Source organism: Macrotis lagotis, chromosome X (assembly GCF_037893015.1).
Source record: "Macrotis lagotis isolate mMagLag1 chromosome X, bilby.v1.9.chrom.fasta, whole genome shotgun sequence".
In the NCBI taxonomy this organism is placed as follows: Eukaryota; Metazoa; Chordata; class Mammalia; order Peramelemorphia; family Peramelidae; genus Macrotis; species Macrotis lagotis.
In genome coordinates, this window is record NC_133666.1 from 73566289 (window position 1) to 73584561 (window position 18273).

The 18273-nt window shown below is 43.5% G+C and overlaps 1 protein-coding gene across 4 annotated transcripts in view; it reads right to left on the bottom strand.

The window, feature by feature from the left end:
- Positions 1 to 18273, bottom strand: part of LOC141500217 (ras-related GTP-binding protein A) — a 78057-nt gene that overhangs the window by 3371 nt on the left and 56413 nt on the right. For all 4 annotated transcript variants that reach the window (XM_074203204.1, XM_074203203.1, XM_074203206.1 and 1 more), the window contains exons 4-8: positions 16349 to 16415; positions 12856 to 13078; positions 7906 to 8001; positions 6394 to 6516; positions 2185 to 2276 (exon numbers count right to left, since the gene is read on the bottom strand). In XM_074203204.1, coding sequence (XP_074059305.1) covers positions 2185 to 2276; positions 6394 to 6516; positions 7906 to 8001; positions 12856 to 13078; positions 16349 to 16415 — 601 coding nt within the window. The remainder of the gene's footprint in view (positions 1 to 2184; positions 2277 to 6393; positions 6517 to 7905; positions 8002 to 12855; positions 13079 to 16348; positions 16416 to 18273) is intronic.

An 18273-nucleotide genomic window follows, 5' to 3' on the forward strand; every position in this document is an offset into this window, starting at 1 on the left:
ACATTTTCTTCAAACCCTACAATCTCTCAAACATTTCAAAACAGAAATAATGTGCCAAACATAAGGAAATTCCAGCTATTTCCATACCAGAATCCAAAAGAAGGTTAAAAAAAATCCAAGCCTTAGAACTGATGCTTCTTGAGCTTGAAGTCACTCAGTATCACAGTCTCAGCTCCAACACTATGGACAGCAAGGTGATGCTAGCAGAGGCTGGCATCAAACCCATCCCACATCCCAGTCCCCCACCTCCTTCTTTCCAGTGCCATAAAGATCCCGACTCCAGGCTACAGAAGTTTACTCAGGCCCCATTTGTCAGCTTGACCAAAGTCCTTCAGGAGTCAAAAATCTACTCAGGGTTGCAACCCTAAAGAATTGGTGCTGAGGAAAAACAGCTGGGAGTGGCACAGCTCACCGAGACAGGACACTTTCTTTCCAAACCAAAAGCCAACAACTTTCACTTTCCAGTTTTTTCTTGAAAACTAATTTCAACACTTATTATGATTATTATTTTGGGGGTTTTGCAAGGCAATGGGGTTAAGTGATTTGCCCAAGGTCACACTGCTAAGTAAGTATTAAGTGTCTGAGGCTAGATTTGAACTCAGATTCTCTTGACCTCAGGGTGGATGCTCTATCCACTGCACCACCTAGCCGCCCCAACACTCCATAGTCTTGGCACACTTCCATTACCCATGATTGGCTCAAATGGAAAACAAAGTCTCCCTGCTTTTTACTCTCTTGGTAGACTTGAAAAGAAGCCATTCACCAAAAGACCTGCATGAATTGATGCTGAGTTAGATGAGCAGAACTGGAAGAACACTGTACACCCTAACTACCTCATGGGGTGATGATTGACCTTGATGAACTGGCTCACCCATCAGAGCAATTATCAGGGGCAATTTTAGGGGATCTGTGATGGAGAATGCTATCTGTACTCAGAGAAGGAAATGTGGAACCGTGGAATTTAAACAAAGACCAAAGTTTATTATCTTTAATTGTTAAAGTTATCTCATAAATTATGTAATTTTGCTATCAATGTTTTCTTTCTTCCTTTTGGAGCTGTTTCTACTCTCACAACACAATCAATTTTGATCTATGCACACCATGGATGCAAATGTAAAGCCTATATCAGATGGCCTTCTGTTGTGGGGTGGGGAGGGAGAAAAGAATTGTAAAACTCAAAACCTTGCCAAAAAATGGTTGGTAGAAACTACCATTGTATGTATTTGGAAAACAAATTAAAAAAAAATATATATATATGAAAAAAACATGTCCACCAAAATTATTTCTTCTCCATCTTTAATAACGTGATTCTAGTATTCACTGCCCATTCTCCTCACAATGCTAATTTCATGGAATGACTAAGCACTGACTTTGTACAAACCAGAGACATCAAGAATAACATCTATAAAACATCAACAATTTGCGAGTCATATCAGCTCCAAACTTAACATGAATGTCACAGAGGAAAACACTGGTATGGGCCATGTCTGAGAAGAGGAACTAAGTGGGAAACCACTATCTGCGTCTCCCACTGGACTGCAAGGCCAAACCTGGACACAAAGGGTCTGTACCCTTCATCAGTCAAACTCCTACACAGGTTCCTCTGCTTGAACATTTTCAAGTCCATACTTCTGGATCTACTAATTGCCTACTAGGTTTTATGCCTTATGTTTCACACAAAGTATACAATAAAGAATTTGAGATTAGAAACAGAAAACCCTAGGTTCAAGTCCTGGCTGTGTGACCTTGAACTCAAGAGGTGAAATTTGCCCACACTGCCGAGTCAACATTTGAACCCAGCTCTTTTGGCTCCAGGCCCAGTGATTTTTCTTCTATGCCACATTCTGCCAAAGTCAAAAGCAACCCAGGATGCACTTGAGCGAGGCCAAAGTTACATTGGCAGGGGCTGTGAATTGAACTTGAGTACAAAGAAGGTTGGGTGGGCAGCTAGGTAGATAGAGCTCCAGGTCAAGACTTTAGTATAACCTTGGGCAAGGCACTTCACTGTGTTTGCCTCAGTTTTCTCATCAGGAAAATGAAACAGAGAAGGAAATGGCAAATCACTCCAGGATGTCTACCAAGAAAACCATCATGGTCTCATTCACTAGGGAAAGTATGAATGTATCCATGAGATGGACAAATGGACAGAGATGGATAGACAAGCAAACCACCAGCAGCTCTCACCTGCAGCTCAGCTTAAACTGCTTGATAATGTTGCTGATCTTCTCAAACCGGTGGACATCGCGTTGTTCTTTACACTGGTAATGGGAAATGACCTGTGGATAAAGATAACCAACCACCAGTAAGTACGAAGGACCTGAGAGGGGAGCTCCCTTCTCTACAAAAGTCTGTGATGGGAAATCTGTCTCTTTAATTCTTACACTATAAATGCACATCAAACAAATGCAATATTGAGCCCACGTTCAGTTTTCTGAATATCACCACAGAGTGACTAGGGATTGTGCAGCCAAGGAAACACAGTATGAGGAGTGTCGTGAAGCCTCCAGCTGAACAGCTGAGTCCCACACGACCCTCACACTCGAAGGCTCCCACTCACTTAAGCTTCAAGTTGTAAGAAATCAGCTTGTCTCTCTCTGTCAAGTGACTACAAATATTCTAATATTACAGATCCAAATATCTCCCGGCCTAAGAATTTTGCAACTGTTTGGATCTTGGTGACTTTCAGTACTATGATGCATTTCATCAGAGTCCTTGAGACCACACTACTGATATGTCATGGCTTAACAACAAAAATGTATCTCTCACTTTTTTCCCTTTCCTCTGAATAAACACTTTTCTATTGGGGTGCAGAAATAGAGAATTGCTTAGAATTCTGGAGATGCCCCTAAGAGAATTGTATAAGCCCCAAAATTCTGGAGAATTGGGATTCTTGGCTAACGGGTAAGGAGGTGGTAGAAAATGAGGAAACATATAGTGAACAACCCTAACAATTCCTTAGTAAATTAATAAATGTGTTTCTAATAGAGCTGAACTCTGAAATATAACATGGAGTGACTTGGTTTATTTGCTTCTACAGAGTAACAAAGAAAAATGTCTTCCATGACCATCAAAGCTATTGTTTACTTATTAATGACTGCCCCCCACAGGCAGCTGTTGCCCTCTATGGACAAAGAGCCACCTCCAGCCCCACTAAAACATGACCCCAATGGCATGGAAGATCCAGACCCCTGCTATTAGCTGCTACCCACAGAAGACCTAGGTCTCCACCCCAAACCCACCCCCCACAAACTGGGACTCCTTCCCAAGAACATCCAGAAGTTCAAAATAATGTTATAAGCCTGGTAGGTTCCACACTACTATTCATATAATACTCAGCTACAGGTTTTGGTGGAGCTGAACCCATTTTAAAATATTTTTCAATGTCTATTCTAATAAATCCTGTCCACACTTCCAATGGGGACTGCTTGTAATTTGCAGAAGACTTTAAACTCTTCTGCAAGACCTAGAATCAGAAATTTCAAGCTGATGTAGAAATGTCATTTAGCCAATATTACTCATTTTATAGAGGGGGAAAATCAAGACCCAAAGAGACTATGGGACTTGCTTCAGATCATACAAGGAGGAATGGCAGAAGTCAGATTTGAATCTAGATGTACAAACCCAAAGCAAACTGAGCAGCTACATTCTAATCCCTAAAATACACACAGAATCTCTATCATATGTGAACATGTAACTGGCTAGCAAAGACAATAAGGAATGAAGGCCAGCATGACAAAACTCAACAGTGAGGAATATGCCTCCCTTTCTGCTGGGAAAGGTCAAATCCCAGAGCTATGCCCCTGATGAAGAGCAAGGAGGAAGGAGAGATGAAAAAAATAAAGGGAGTGCTCAAAGGCTGGGGTGGGGGAGAGAAAAAAGCAGCTCAGAACATCATTTCAAAACCCAATATTAACCTCTGCAAGCATACAGGCTCTTGGGAACCCCCACTGACCCATCACTAAAAATGAGCATTCCCCCAGAATTTCTATTCTGAGCAGAATTAGGAATAGGAGAAACTTGAGGCAACTGAGTGGGGTAGTTGATAAAGCATTGGACTTGGAGTCAGAAAAGAACTAGTTTCTAGAGAAATCATTTAACCTGTTGCTAAGGCTCCAATTCCATTTTGAGTTGGAAGAGACCTCAGAGGCCATATATCATCCAATCTTCCCATCTTTCAGATGAGAAAACTGAGGCTTAACTAACTTGCCTAGACTTACACAGCCAATAAGTGGCAGAGATGAGGTTTGAACCTAGTTCTCCCTGACTTCCAGACCAAAGATAAACTCATGGCCCACTGGTATCAATCATGGCTTTGATCCTGGCTACTGAAGAGTCTTCAGTTAATCATTTGGAGTTGATTTTTATTGTCAAAGAGCAGAATGAGATCTAAAGAAGAAGGCTTTTGCATATTAGGAGATTTGAGTTCATTAAGGAGAAGAGACTTCAAAGTCAACAGATTGAGTAAATCAAAAGAGGCTGTGCCAGTCATTAAGTAAGCAGATAGCCTCAGTGAAGTCAAGTCACCAGGGCCAAGTGGACTCTATCTTCAGGTACTAAAGGAATTGGCTGATGTGACCCATGAGCCCCCAAGAGATTATCCCTGCAAACACAGAAAGAATACAAGATGTACTAGATGATTAGAGAAGGGCAAAGGCTGAGATAAATTCAGATAAAAAAACCCAATAGCCTAGTATTACAGGTCAATGAGTGTGGCGACCCCTCATCTAATTTTAGAATGTATTTTTTTAACTCTTTAACTTTTTTAACTCTTTAAATTAACATGAGTTAAAAAGCCAGATTAGAATCAGTCCTAACAAGTGATACTAGACTAACCATATTTTTTTGGATAGGGTCACTAAATGACATGAGGTGCTAGGGCAGCTAGGTGGCACAGAGGATAGAGCACTGGTCTTGGAGTCAGGAGGATGGGAGTTCGAATCCAGCCTCAGATCCTGGACACTTACTGTGTGAGCTTGGGCAAGTCACTTAACCCCTAACTGCCTCCCATCCATGACCATCTCCAGTCCTCCTGATTCCTACCTGGCCACTGGACCCAGACAGCTCTGGAGGAAAAAGTGAGACTGGTGACTTAGCACAGCAATCCCCTCACTCAAATCCAATTCACATGTATGTCATGGCAACACCTCCCTGATGTTGTGATCTTCTTCAAAAAATGAAAGACAAACATTTATTTTATTTATTTACAAAGCACTATGGATTCTCAGGTTGATCTCCCAGAATGGGCTGGCAACTCAAATTCTTCTCTTTGTTGGTGCTGGGGAAAGTCTCAGAACTAAGGAAAAGGTATTCCTTTCTGGACATTGGACATTATTCCTGGGTGAAATCTCCAGCCTCAAGCCATGATGACTTCAGCACCCAGGCTCAGGGTGTGTGTGTGTGGGGGGGGGCTGCTATCTGCTCCCTGCTACCAAGTAGCCAGCCACATTTTTGGCCAAGAAACTGCCAAAAGGCCAACAGCTTTGGGGTTTCATCCTGGAATAGCCACTTACTAAGTCCCATGGGAAACAAAAAGGCAAAAGACAAGTCCCTGCACTCAAGCCATTCCCAGTCCCCACAAAAGATAGGGAAGCAAGACCCAGAGATGCCAGCCTGAGAGATGGTCTGCCCAAGCCCTGCCCCAAGTGATGTGGTCCCTCCTGGTGGGCTTGGGAAGAAAAAGTATTTGGTTCTTCAGTCACACATTCCCGGGTCTGTGGAGCTACTGGCTCCCCGAGGCAAGTGATCTGCTTGGTACAGGTGTAGCTCAGGCCAAATGAAGGGGAAGAGAGGAAATTCTAGTCAGGGTCATAAAAATCTCAGAGGCATCTAGTCCAACTCATTCTTCAACAGATAATTGGTCACCAAGCATCTACTCAAAGTCTATGTTCCATGCACTCAAGGGGAGCTTACTGTACTTTGGGGCCTCTAAGATAATTAGGAGGGTCTGTCCTACATTTGAAGTCAAACTACATCAATTCTCACCCCCTGCTGCTGGCACTGCCCTCCAGGACAGAGTGGGGCTTTGGCTCCACATGACAGCCCTTCGATTACCTGAAGGCCCCTGACATGTTCCCTGTCCACTCCTAGGACGAGGAATTCGTTCTCCCACAACCCACCTTTCCAAGCAATCCCGGGGCAGTTGATAATTCTGTCGAAGTAATTTGGAGAGTTCACTTTACACTCCCAACTTTGCCAAAATGATCCCATCCGTAAGGCCAGGTATAGATCGTCCTATAGCTATCTAATCATTACTAACTGCTAAAGAAATGTTCAGAGCCTTAATTTATTTAGGTCCCCTGCTAGATGACCTCAGTGGCCTCCAAGGCAGCCACTGCACCTGCTGTTTAAGAAGCACAAAAGGGTCCATACAGCCCCGCTGCCCACAGTTCTCACCAGAAAAGTTGCTCTTTCAAAGAGGAGCACTTCATCGGCTTCAATAATCTGAGCAAAATTTCTCAGGTTCATTTCCAGTTGCTGAACGTTGGGGATGAGCTGATAGACTATGCTGGACCAGGCCTGCCAGAGAAGAGGAGAAGCAGCGAGTCAGGAAAGTCCAGGTCACTTCAGGAGGACCTTTATTTGCAAAAGGAAGACCAGCAGAAGGCACAAAGTATACCAAATCTTTGGTAGCAGGAATGCAGAGGGCCAGTGAGCATTCTCATTTAACTGAGTTCCGGGAAGCAGTGCTACAAAGGTTTTTTTTATGGTCCCCTCCTGGCAATGTGGAATTTCCTTTTTTTCACTTAAGTCTCCAATAAAGGCTAAGGCTACAAGTGTCCAGCCAAAGGGCTACTGGAAGAAGGGGACCAATGAATGAAATGAAATGGAAATTAGCAATTGATTGTTACTGCAATTAAAAACCTTTGTGAAATCCAGGAATGCCTTCATTAACATTTGGAAGGGAAAAATCCAGGCCACCACATGTCATTAAAATTCATCAAGCCCCTCAACACCCCAGCAAGCAGTTGCCTAGGGAAAAGTGCAGCCTGGCATGGGAAAGGCCAAACTTTTCTAAAGGGGTGTTGTTTGGGTGTGTATCCATGTGTGTCCATGTACATACACCTATATACATCTAGACACATGGATAGATAGATATAATGTGTGTGTGTGTGTGTGTGTGTGCATGTGTGTGTCCATAGATACAGCATAGACACAGGCACCCCCAGAAAGATGGAATTAACCTCATGCTAGACTAGAAAAGTCCCATAAGCTCCCTGGACTTATTGGTTATTTTGTACTTGGTCCCACCCTCATGGCCATAGGCCCTGGGGTCAGGGAGAAGCCAGTCACCATTTTGCCCACAAGAAACTCTCATTATTAAAACCACCCAATCCCTCTGCCACGGAGAGCAGTTGCAGAAAGGGGAGGAGGAAACTGCTTAAATACCTACTATGTGCTTTAAACCTCCCAACAATCCTGGAAGGAAAGTGCTTTCCGTTTTACAGTTGAATTGGCAGCAAACACTGCTTAGGAGGCTGGATCTAAAGTCTTCCTGACTCTAGGCCACTGCAGCACCTCATGGTGGCCAGAAGTTAATTGGAGTTGAGTACAAAAAACAACATGATTAGGAAATGGTTTAAGAATGTGATGGGTAGAGGCAGCTAGGTGGTGTAGTGGATAGAGCACTGGCCTTGGAGTCAGGAGGACCTGAGTTCAAATCTAGCCTCAGACACTTAATAATTGCCTAGCTGTGTGACCTTGGGCAAGCCACTTAACTCCATAGCCATAAATTAAAAAAAAAAAAAAAAAGAATGTGATGGGTGGTACTTAATTCCCACACTAGGCCTTCTTTCTCCAAACCTTTGACAAGCGAGGAATCAGAGTAAGATTTTCACTCGTTAATCTCCTTCCATGATTTGGAGAGTTCTATTTTAAACTGAGAGAACTCAGAGAGAAAGTACCAACCTTATAGAGTGTTTCATCCCAGATAGATGTTCGAAAACAAGCACATTCCAATGGGCGGGACAACCGTCTCAGGTCTTCCTCCCGTTCCTTAAAAATCTAAAGAAAACAAACAAAAAGAAAGATCCAACATGTTTAACTAAAATGTAATTGTTCCTGCCTTTCCTTGGGGAAAAAAACCAAGGATTCAATTGATCCATTGATAGCATCTTGTCCCCAGCTGCTTTTCCATCTTGACGGAAGCAATAGCTAGGGAGGTCTGTATGTTATCTCTAGGAATAGGACCCCAGAAAATGCTATGAATTAGGCCTGAGTGGGTCTACTGAGAGTGAATGGGCCTACTGAGATCCCAACAGCCTTTGGGGCAGTCAGTTTAAAGCTCCCCACTTGCAATGATGTAAGGAATACGTGACTTGGACATCCTTCGATACAAGGAAGATAGCATAGTGCAGACATGTCGATAGCCAAAGTAAGTTCTTTCATAGTAAAACTCAGCTCTGGAGGCTTCATTCATGATCTTTGTGTCTGAGGGAAGCAGCAGGAAATGGCCTCAAATTGGGTTGGAGAGTAGGGTGGGGGGTAGAGGGTCCCAAGACAGCCCAGGCCACTTCAAGGCAACTGTGAAATGGGGAAGGCAGAGCCTTTGGGGGAGTGTCCAACCTTACTCACTGCTCTGTCCTAGGTCAGTTGCTCTGGGCTGACAGAGCAAGGGCTATCTTAGTGACCCTAAATCCCAGTTCCCTCCAGCACCTTCTCACTGTCCTACCCCAAAGACTCCCAACTGGCTCAGCAGCATCTTACCTTGAAGCAGAAAGAGTGAGATTATAGTCTGTCCTTTCTGACTGCTGCCCCCCTTGACCAGAACAATGAGGAAGGAAGGAGGGAACTCATCTCCTCCATTCCTGCCACAATGAGCCAGGCCAAAGTTTGACCCTTATTCCCCTTTGGAATGGCCATCAGGTAAAGCAATCAAGACTTTCCCCCCAGATCTTTGAGTGGCTGTTTCTGCCTGTGTCTCTCTTGCGGTCACAATACCGTAAACTTCATTTGTCTAGAGATTTTTATGTAAAGATTGAACAAGGGAAGTGTAAGGAGACAATAGTCTAGTATGCAGAGAAAGATGGCAAAAAGAACAGATGCATTTTCTCCAGGACTTCCTCTAGATAATGGCCTTCATCCGCAGGCCAGGAAGAGCTTCCAAATGATCCAAGCAGATCATTGTCAAAATTCCAACTCCCCAGTCACCCAGGCACAGGAAGGCCTTAGGAGGTGGATGTCTGAGTATCCCCTCTAGCTGCAACAATATGGGATCCTCCAGAGATGTTGTTGAGGAACAATTAAGAGAGTGTCTTCAATGACCAGGTTGTTCACAACCTCTGCTTCCTTGCTTAGCCCCCCTAACTAATATCAGGGTGATTCTTAGAAATGCCTCTTGGAAGTGGGCATGACCACCGTGTTTGGCACAAGCAATATAAATACAAAGAATGAAGCCATTTCTACTCACAAGGAGCCTACATTCTAAAGGGGGAAGTGGGGAGGGGATGGGGCAATAAGAACTTAGGAAAGTAGGTCTACAATGAATCCAAAGAGAACAAGACTAAAGAAACCCCCAGGAGTCTGGGAGGGATGGTACAAGCAGGTGAGGGGATTGGAAAGGTATCATGCAGAAGGGGGTGCTGTAGCCACCTCTTCAAAGGAGAAGAAAGTAGAGTTGAGAAGACTTTCCAGGCACAGCCCCATCAGGGAGAGAAAGGGTCAGATGGGTTGTGAGGAAGAAGGCAGCATGCAGGGAATAGGGCTGGAAAAACAGGTTTAGGTCACTTGGGAAAAGGGCCTTATCAGCCAGAGAAGAATCAACAAGGCAATAAGGAGTTTCTGGAATTTACTAAGTAGGGAAGTATATTTACAAAAAAGCCCTTTAACAACTGAAGGAGAAGAGAATGGAATGGGGAAAAACTTGAGGTGAGGAGGCCTAATAGGAGCCTGTTACAGGCATAGAGGCCAGATGTGGCTTCTAAATGAGTTCAATGACTTGGGATGAGGGAGAATGAAGAGTTGCAGACAGAGTCCCAGATACAAACCTGGGAGAATGGAAGAATGGCCCAATACCGATTCTTCTTTCCCAGCATGATTAATATGGAAATATGTTTTCATGATTGCAGTTATATAAACTATATCAGATTACTTACTGTCGGGGAGGAGAGAAAACTTTACAAATATGGATGCTGAAAACTATCTGTACATGGAATTATAAAAAAGAAAATATGTATATTATATATATGTGTATATATATATATATATATATATATATATATATATATATATATATATATATATATGGAGAGAGAGAGAGAGAGAGAGAGAGAGAGAGAGAGAGAGAGCATGGTCACAAAGCCCCAGAGAAGAGAAAACAGTCAAGGAGGGTAGTCAACAATGGTCAATGAAACAGAGGTCAAGTAAGCTAAGGATTAAGAAAAGGTCATCAGAGTTGGCAATTAGGAGGTCACTGGTGACTTTGCAGGGAGAGTAGTTTCAACTGAATGATGAAGCTAGAAACCAGATTTATAAGGGTTATGGAGTGAAAAAAAAGAGCTATGGGCTCTTAGCTTATGGCAATAGTCATGTCTAATGGAAGCTTTCTGAGGATTGGGGAAATTGAGGTATATACAAAGGCAGGAAAAGAAAGGACCAGGACCAGAACCAGAGGAACTAAAGTCTGAGGCACAGAGAATTACTGAGAGGGACAATCTGCAGAAGGAGATGGAAAAGGGTAAAGCCATGAGTATAAGAAGAGAGGTTTTGGTTTTGGCAAGGAGAAGGGACTCATTATTAGAGACTAGGAGAAAAAGAGAGAGGGGGAGATCATGTCAAGGGGTTCTGAGAAAAAGGGAAGGGAAGAAGAGGGAATTCATGGCAAATGACCTCCATTTTCTTAGGCAAGAGAGAAGGAACCCAATGGGTAACAGGTGGATAGGGAGGCCCAGGGGTGGCTGAGGAGAGCAGAAAAGGGTTGGAGTCATTTCTGTAAGCAGATAAATGAAAAAGTCTCCAAGAGTTTGCCTTGCTCCAGGAAGGGCTCAGTTGAAGTTGGATGACAGGAGTGAATGCTGGCCAAGGGACTCAAGAACCATGATGGGGAACTGGTTAATGATAGGATTAGAGTTGGCAAAGGAGGAAAGTAAAGTGGAAGCAATGCTCCTGGCCTGAGAAGGAAGTTAGAGTCCTGAAAGTCAATGCTCGGAGGGATCAGTCAGCTGGGAAGAGCACAAAAACCACTGGTGGGTCAATGGCCAGCAAGGTGCCTGTCCCCATGGGTGTCCCAATGTTGTCAGACACAGTTACCTCCCTCTGCTTTCTCTTGGTCCTTTCTCCTCTTCAAGGTCAGGAATGAGTACTAACTTCACATACCCCTTCTATAGCCCAAGGCCCAAGCAGGGTGTGAATGAGGCAGGGGCTAAGCATCTGAGGCCACAGGCTGCCATAGTAGGCTGGCCTCTTTCTTTCACAGATCTTAGGAAACTGAGACCCACAAAGGAATGATTTGTCCAAGGTCACAGAGCTAATGTGAGAATAGCTTCTAGAAAGCAAATCTGTTAAGACATCCCAATAGGATGCAAAAAATGCTATTAGGTCAGTGGGGCCATTGGTCCCAAATGATGTCTTTTCCTTCTTGAAATCCTGATGCAGAATGAGTAGTCTTGGGAAAACGGGCCACGACAGGGAGGAGCCTGAGAGCAAAGGCAAGAATGCTAGTGCTTGGTTTCAGGGACTAAGACAAGGCTTTTCAGAAGTGTAGCCCAAACAGAGAGGGGAGCAGCTCTGGTCCTAATCCCTGCCCCCCCCCCCCCAGAACACTGTCAGCTCCTAAATTGCCTGGGAAAGCCTTCAATTAGGGAAATGTTTGTTAAGTAACACCACAAGTGCTTTCCTAGGCTGGGAAATGGGGGTTCTTGATGGAGATTGGGGTTTGAACTTCTTTCTCTACCTTCTAAAAAACATTCTGGACCCTAAAATAATCTTTTAAGGAAAGGAAAAAAGTAAAGAAAGCACATACTTTTTTGCAAGGGAATGGGGTTAAGTGACTTGCCTAAGATCACATAGGTAATTATGAAGTGTCTGAGGTGGGATTTGAACTCAGGTCCTCCTGACTCCAAGGTCAGTGCTCTGTCCACTGCACCACCTAGCTGCCCTGAGAGCAAGCACGTTTTAAGTGCCTCCTATTTTATCTGCCAACTGTGGTGCTAGGGTTTGTTTGGTCCTTACTCACCCCTGGGGGGGAGGGGGGAGGCGCTTTTACCAGCCCCATTGAAGAAATTGAGCTAGAGGTTCAAATGACTTAACTGGAATTGCACAGACAGAAAGTGTTTACCGCAGAAGCAGAACTTGGGACTTCCTGATTCCAGGCCTAGAGCAGTACCCCTGGGCAGCCCCTGGGCAGCCCAATTCCAAGGTGAAGAGGAGACAGAAAGAGGCAGCAGGTCTGGCTATAATGGTGCTCAAGTTACATTGTTGTCTGCCTTGCCTAGTTGGTCCATTTTAGAATACAAAATCCAAGGTAAAGCCCCCATTCAGAGTATATGAGGGCACTTAGTAAAGCTTCCATCTCAAACACTTGTTTGGAAAACTGTGACCTCAGAATCCAGCAACAAGGATGTCACCCAAATTTCCATCCCTCCCTTCCCGCCCAACAACCGAGCCTAACCGAGAAATTTCATAAACCTCTCCTGTCCTAAAGCAGACCTGGGTCCTGAGGCCTGGGTGCTAGGTCCTGTGCCCTGCTCCCCTCTCCCCACCCAGTCCCAGAGGAAGTATTCAGGAGCCAGGGAAGGAGGTCCTTGGCACAAAAAGTGAGGATGCTTTGGAGTCATCATGTGGCTGGGCTGTATAATGGTACCCTCTACCCTAAGACCAAAAAGGAGTCAACAGTCATGAGCTGGTAGAACAGCTTCTTACCAGGTCCCGCTGATCCTCCTGAACAAGATCCATTTTGTGTACAAGGCAAAAGATCTTGGCATCAGGAGAATTCTGAAGGATGGCCTCTAGACACGACTGGTAGTAATGCATGTCCTTCTCCAGCTCCCGACTTTCCACATCAAATACATAAATCAGAACCTCCACATTGCGGAAAATATTGTCCCGTTGGCTGGTAAAATAGTTCTCCATGAAGGTGTCCTGGCTAGGGAGAAGCAGATCAAAAAGATGAATGTGGTCCCGCTCTAAGGCTCCTGTTTACAACCTTCAAATATTTCAATGTTACAACAGCCATTTGCAGGAAGTGAATGGGTGAGGAAGGGGGAGCTCAGCTTTAATTTAATACCACAGTTTAGACTTCTTCTCACTAAGAAAATTCACAGGAAAAAGGAATCAACCTATGCCCTCCCAGAAAATGAGGAGCCTCAAGCAGACCATTGCAATGGTCCCTTTTTCCCCCAAAGACCCACTAAAGGCCAACAGGGGGAAAAGCAGGGCTTCATGTTGATTCTGGCTGAGCACAGTAGGGAGACACAGTGACACAAACCCCATATGTTTCCATAGCACATTGACACTGTAGAGTACATTAAGCCTCCTCTATTTCCTGGAATATGAAATGTTTTAATGATGAGAGGAGCTTAGGGTCTTGTCATTTGGGGTTCATCCTCACTTGTGTGCCAAGGACCTCTCATTAAATGGCTGCAAGTCCTTGTTCAGAAATACAATGTTCTTGATGCTGAGTGAGATGAGCAGAACCAGAAAAACACCGTACACCCTAACAGCAACATGGGAGTGATGTTCAACCTTGAAGGACTTGCTCATTCCATCAGTGCAACAATTGGGAACAAGTTTGGGCTGTCTGCAAAGGAGAGTACCATCTGTATCCAGATAAGGAGCTGTGGAGTTTGAACAAAGTACAAGGACTATTCCCTTTAATTTGGGAAAAAAAAAACAGATTATCTTATTGTCTGATCTGGTTACCTCTGAGAATTCTGTTCTCTTTAAGGATATGATTTCTCTCTCATCACACCCAATTTGGAGCAAGGTACAACATGGAAACAAAGTAAAGACTGATGTAGTGCTATCTGTGGGGTGGGGGGTGGAGGGAGGGAAGCAAGATTGGGAGAAAATTGTAAAACTCAAATAATATCTTTAATAAAAAAAAAGAAAAAAAAAGAAATACAATGTTCTTCCCATGAGAGGTGAATCTGTTACCAAAATGGGTGGGAAAACATGGCTCCTTAGAACACTGCTAAGTGGGAAGGAAAGACTGCTTGTATTAAGAGAACCCTCCAAACCTAGCAAGGCCAGTCTACTCAGTAAACCCAGAGGACTGGACTCTCCCTCCTTTTCCATAGCTTTGCCCAGCTATTGCCTTACCTACCAAGCCCTTTCCTGCCCCCCCATTCATTTCCTCCCTCCATGCTTCCAAAGAGCAGCTCAGGCCCTGCCTTCTTCACCATCTTGTCCCTCTTCCTTTCATTTGGACCCTGGCTCCCTTGCCCTGAATGTGGAGGACTCAGCTTCCCCAGGACATCCCACAGCATCCTCATATCCATCCACATGGATCTCCTTAGACAAGCTTCTCTGCATGTAGCACAGTGCTGAAAAGTTCAAGGGATATTTGGAGAATAAATGAATGAAGGTACTCTCCGTACCGCCTAGTTCTGGATTAGCCTCCAGAGAGGAATACAAATGGACGATAAGCTTGGAGCTAGGAAGACCTGAGTTCAAATTTAGTCTCAGCTTCTTGCTAGCTGGAAGACCCTGGGAAAGTCTGCCTCAGTTTCCTCAAGTGGAAAAAGAGAAAAGGAATAGGACCTCCCTCTCAATGTGTGAAGAAAAAATAAGTTCATATTTGTAAAGTGTTTAGCCCAGTGCCTGTTACATAGGAAGCAACAGAGAAATGCTTCTTTCCCTTCCCCTTGTATCACTCAAGGATGCTTGTTGAGGAAAGCCAGTACATGTCTTTGAGGAAAAAAGCCATCTGAAAGAGGTGTGGAGAAGAGTGTCTGCCTGGAGAGCTTTCCAAGAAGGGAAAGATCTGTGTGGGTGGGAGGAGGAAAACAGCCTCCAGAGATAAAAAGATCTTGTGAATGAAAGAGGGACTAGAGCTGAAGGGACCACCCCTGGGAGGAGTGGGCTGCCTGAGAACAGAAGGCTCAACTGTCAATAATTTCTTTTCAAAAAAGTAGTGCTTATGTGTAGGCTGTTTCCAGCAGCTGGGCAGGAGGAATAAATTCACACCCTGGCACTGGATGTTGCCTGCAAGGACTTTCTGGGAAGTCGAACCCAGGCTGACTCCCAACCACAACAAAGATTTACCATGAAGCCCCCACCCCGCCCCCTGTAAGGCTGTCTGCTGTTTTAGTGTGGGATGTAAAATCCTGAGAAGAGCACCCAGCTCATTCAAACTAGAGGATGCCAAGTAAAACTTGGGGCCATCTATGTTCTCCAGCAGTCTGAACTAGAAGCTCCCCCAGACCAGATATCACGTCAAGGGCTCTGAAAAAGAACTAAAGGGTGCTGCTGCTGCCTTGGATTTCTTTTCCTCTGCTTGTTAATTTGTTCATAAACTTTGGTCAGTTTTGCTTTTCGTTATTTCATGCGAATCCTTCCAGGTTTTTTCTAAGATCACTGAACTCATCGCTTCTTATAGTACAATAAGAATTGAACATCTACAACTTGTTCAGCCATTCCCCGATGCATGGGCATCCCCTCACTTCCCAATTCTTTGCTACCAAAAAAGAACTGCTATAAACATTTTAGAACACATACATCTTTTCCTTTTTCTCTAATTATCTTTGAAAATAGACCCTATGATGGTATTGCTAGGTCAGAGGGTATAGGTAGTTTAATAACACTGTGGACATAATTCCAGAATGCTTTCCCAAATAATTCACAATTCCTTTAGGAGCTGACTCTTGATCTTGGACATCTGGGTCAGTCCCATCTGGATTCTTGATGTGGAACTTCTATTAAGTACTGGATACAAAATTCTCTTCTTCACCCCCCCCCCAAAAAAAAAGCAAAAAAAAAAGATGATGTGGGACTGGGGTGGAGAAATGAGGAGAAAAAAATGGGTTCGAGTAGATGTGACAACTTATATCTCATAAACCTATCAAATCAAGGGATGTTTCTCAATTACCAAGCCAAAAATGAAGATGAAAAAATGTAAACCCTGCTACAGGAACCAACAGGGAGCCTTCAAAGGAGTTTAGAACACAGAGACTATAGCGAAAGGGGCTCCTGGGTTAGTACCTATAACCAGTCTGCCTAATTTTCAGTTTGTTACATACTTCAATAGGCACTCCAGGGCCACTTTGACTGTCTTGACAATGCAAGAAAAGAGTGATGGACTTGGAGTCAGAAAGACCTCAACTTGGGCAAGTTGGGGCCAGGTCTCTGCTCAGATGGTGCCTATTCAGTGGTTACCGCTGCGAGTCTGGCACCTGAGAAGGTCAATGATACTTACCCACCACAATCCCAGAGGTTCAGCACCAGGTTTCCCAGAAATCGAACATGAGAATGTTCCACATCAACTAGAAAAGAAACAGAAGACAATTAGAATCACTGAAAGAAAAAGGAGGACATTCCAGCAAGGACAATATTGATCTCTAGCAGCAAAGCACAGAGGGAGCCAGCCTTTGCCAAGTGAAAGCACAAGGTAATGGCCAGAGCCAGGGTCCCATGATCTCCCTGGAGCATCACAACAACCCTACAAGGAAGGCATAACAGGCATCAATGCTACATATGAGGAAATTAAGACTGCAGAGAAAGAAGTGGCTTGTCCTATTCACGTAGCTAAAAAGTACTAGAGGGAGGATGTAAAGCTAGGTCTTCCTAAGTTTGGGCTCAGCACTTTGAATGCTTTAGACCAGAGGAATGGAATTTCCAACCAGGTAGTGGAAGTTAGTACAGCAAAAAAAAAACACTCCAAGGCAGACTCAGAAACTTTTTTTTTAGCGTTTTTTTTTTTTTTTGCAAGGCAATGGGGTTAAGTGGCTTGCCCAAGGCCACACAGCTAGGTAATTATGAAGTGTTTGAGGTCGGATTTGAACTCAGGTACTCCTGACTCCAGGGTCGGTGCTCTATCCACTGCGCCACCTAGCTGCCCCCTCAGAAACTTTTTGAAAACGATTACAAAATTCTTCTCACACAAATAAAATCAGATTTAAATAACTGGGCAAATATCAACTGCTCATGGATAGGTAGAGCTAATATAATAAAAATGACAATTCTACCAAAATTAAACTACTTATTTAGTGCCCTACCAATCAAAATTCTAAAACATTACTTTAAGGAGTTAGAAAAAATTGTAAGTAAATTCATATGGAGAAATAAAAAGTTGAAAATTTCCAGGGATTTAATGAAAAAAAGTACAAAAGAGGGTGGCTTAGCCTTACCAGATCCAAAATTATATTATAAATCATCAGTCATCAAAACTGTCTGGTATTGGCTAAGAAATAGAGTGGTGGACCAGTGGAATAGACTAGGTGCAATAGCAGGAAACAATTATAGTAATCTGCTGTTTGATAAACCCAAAGAGTCCAGCTATTGGGATAAAAACTCTCTTCAGTAAAACTGCTGGGGAAACTGGAAGTTAGTATGGAAGAAACTTAGATTAGATCAACACCTCACACCCTATACCAAGATAAGGTCCAAATGGACACAGGATTTAGACATAAAAAACATGAAGATCAAGGAGTAGTTTACCTGTCAAATATATGAAAAGGGAAGCAGTTTATGACCACGGAACAGATGGAGAACGTCATTAAAAACAAATTAGATAATTTCGATTACATTAAATTAAAAGGCTTTTGCACAAATAAAACCACTATAACCAAGATCAAAAGAAATGTAGTAAAGTGGGAAACAATTTTTACAACTAATGTTTCTGACAAAGGACACATTTCTAAAATATACAGAGAACTGAGTCAAATTTTCAAAAAAAAAAGCCATTCCCCAATTGACAAATGGTCAAAGGATATGCAAAAGCAATTTACAGATGAGGAAATCAAAGTGATCCATAGTCATATGAAAAATTGCTCTAAATCATTACTTATTAGAGAAATGCAAATTAAAGCTTCTCTGGGGTACCACCTCACACCTCTCAGACTGACCAATATGACCAGAAAGGATGATGATCATTGTAGGAAGGGATGTGGGAAATCTGGGACACTAATACATTGCTGGTGGAGCTGTGAACTCATCCAACCTTTCTGGAGAGTAGTTTGGAATTATGCCCAAAGGGCAACAAAAATGTGCATACCCTTTGATCCAGCAATACCATTACTGGACCTATACCCTGAAGAGATGATGAAAAAGGATAAAAACATCACTTGTACAAAAATATTCATAGAAGTCCTATTTGTGGTGGCTCACAATTGGAAACTGAGT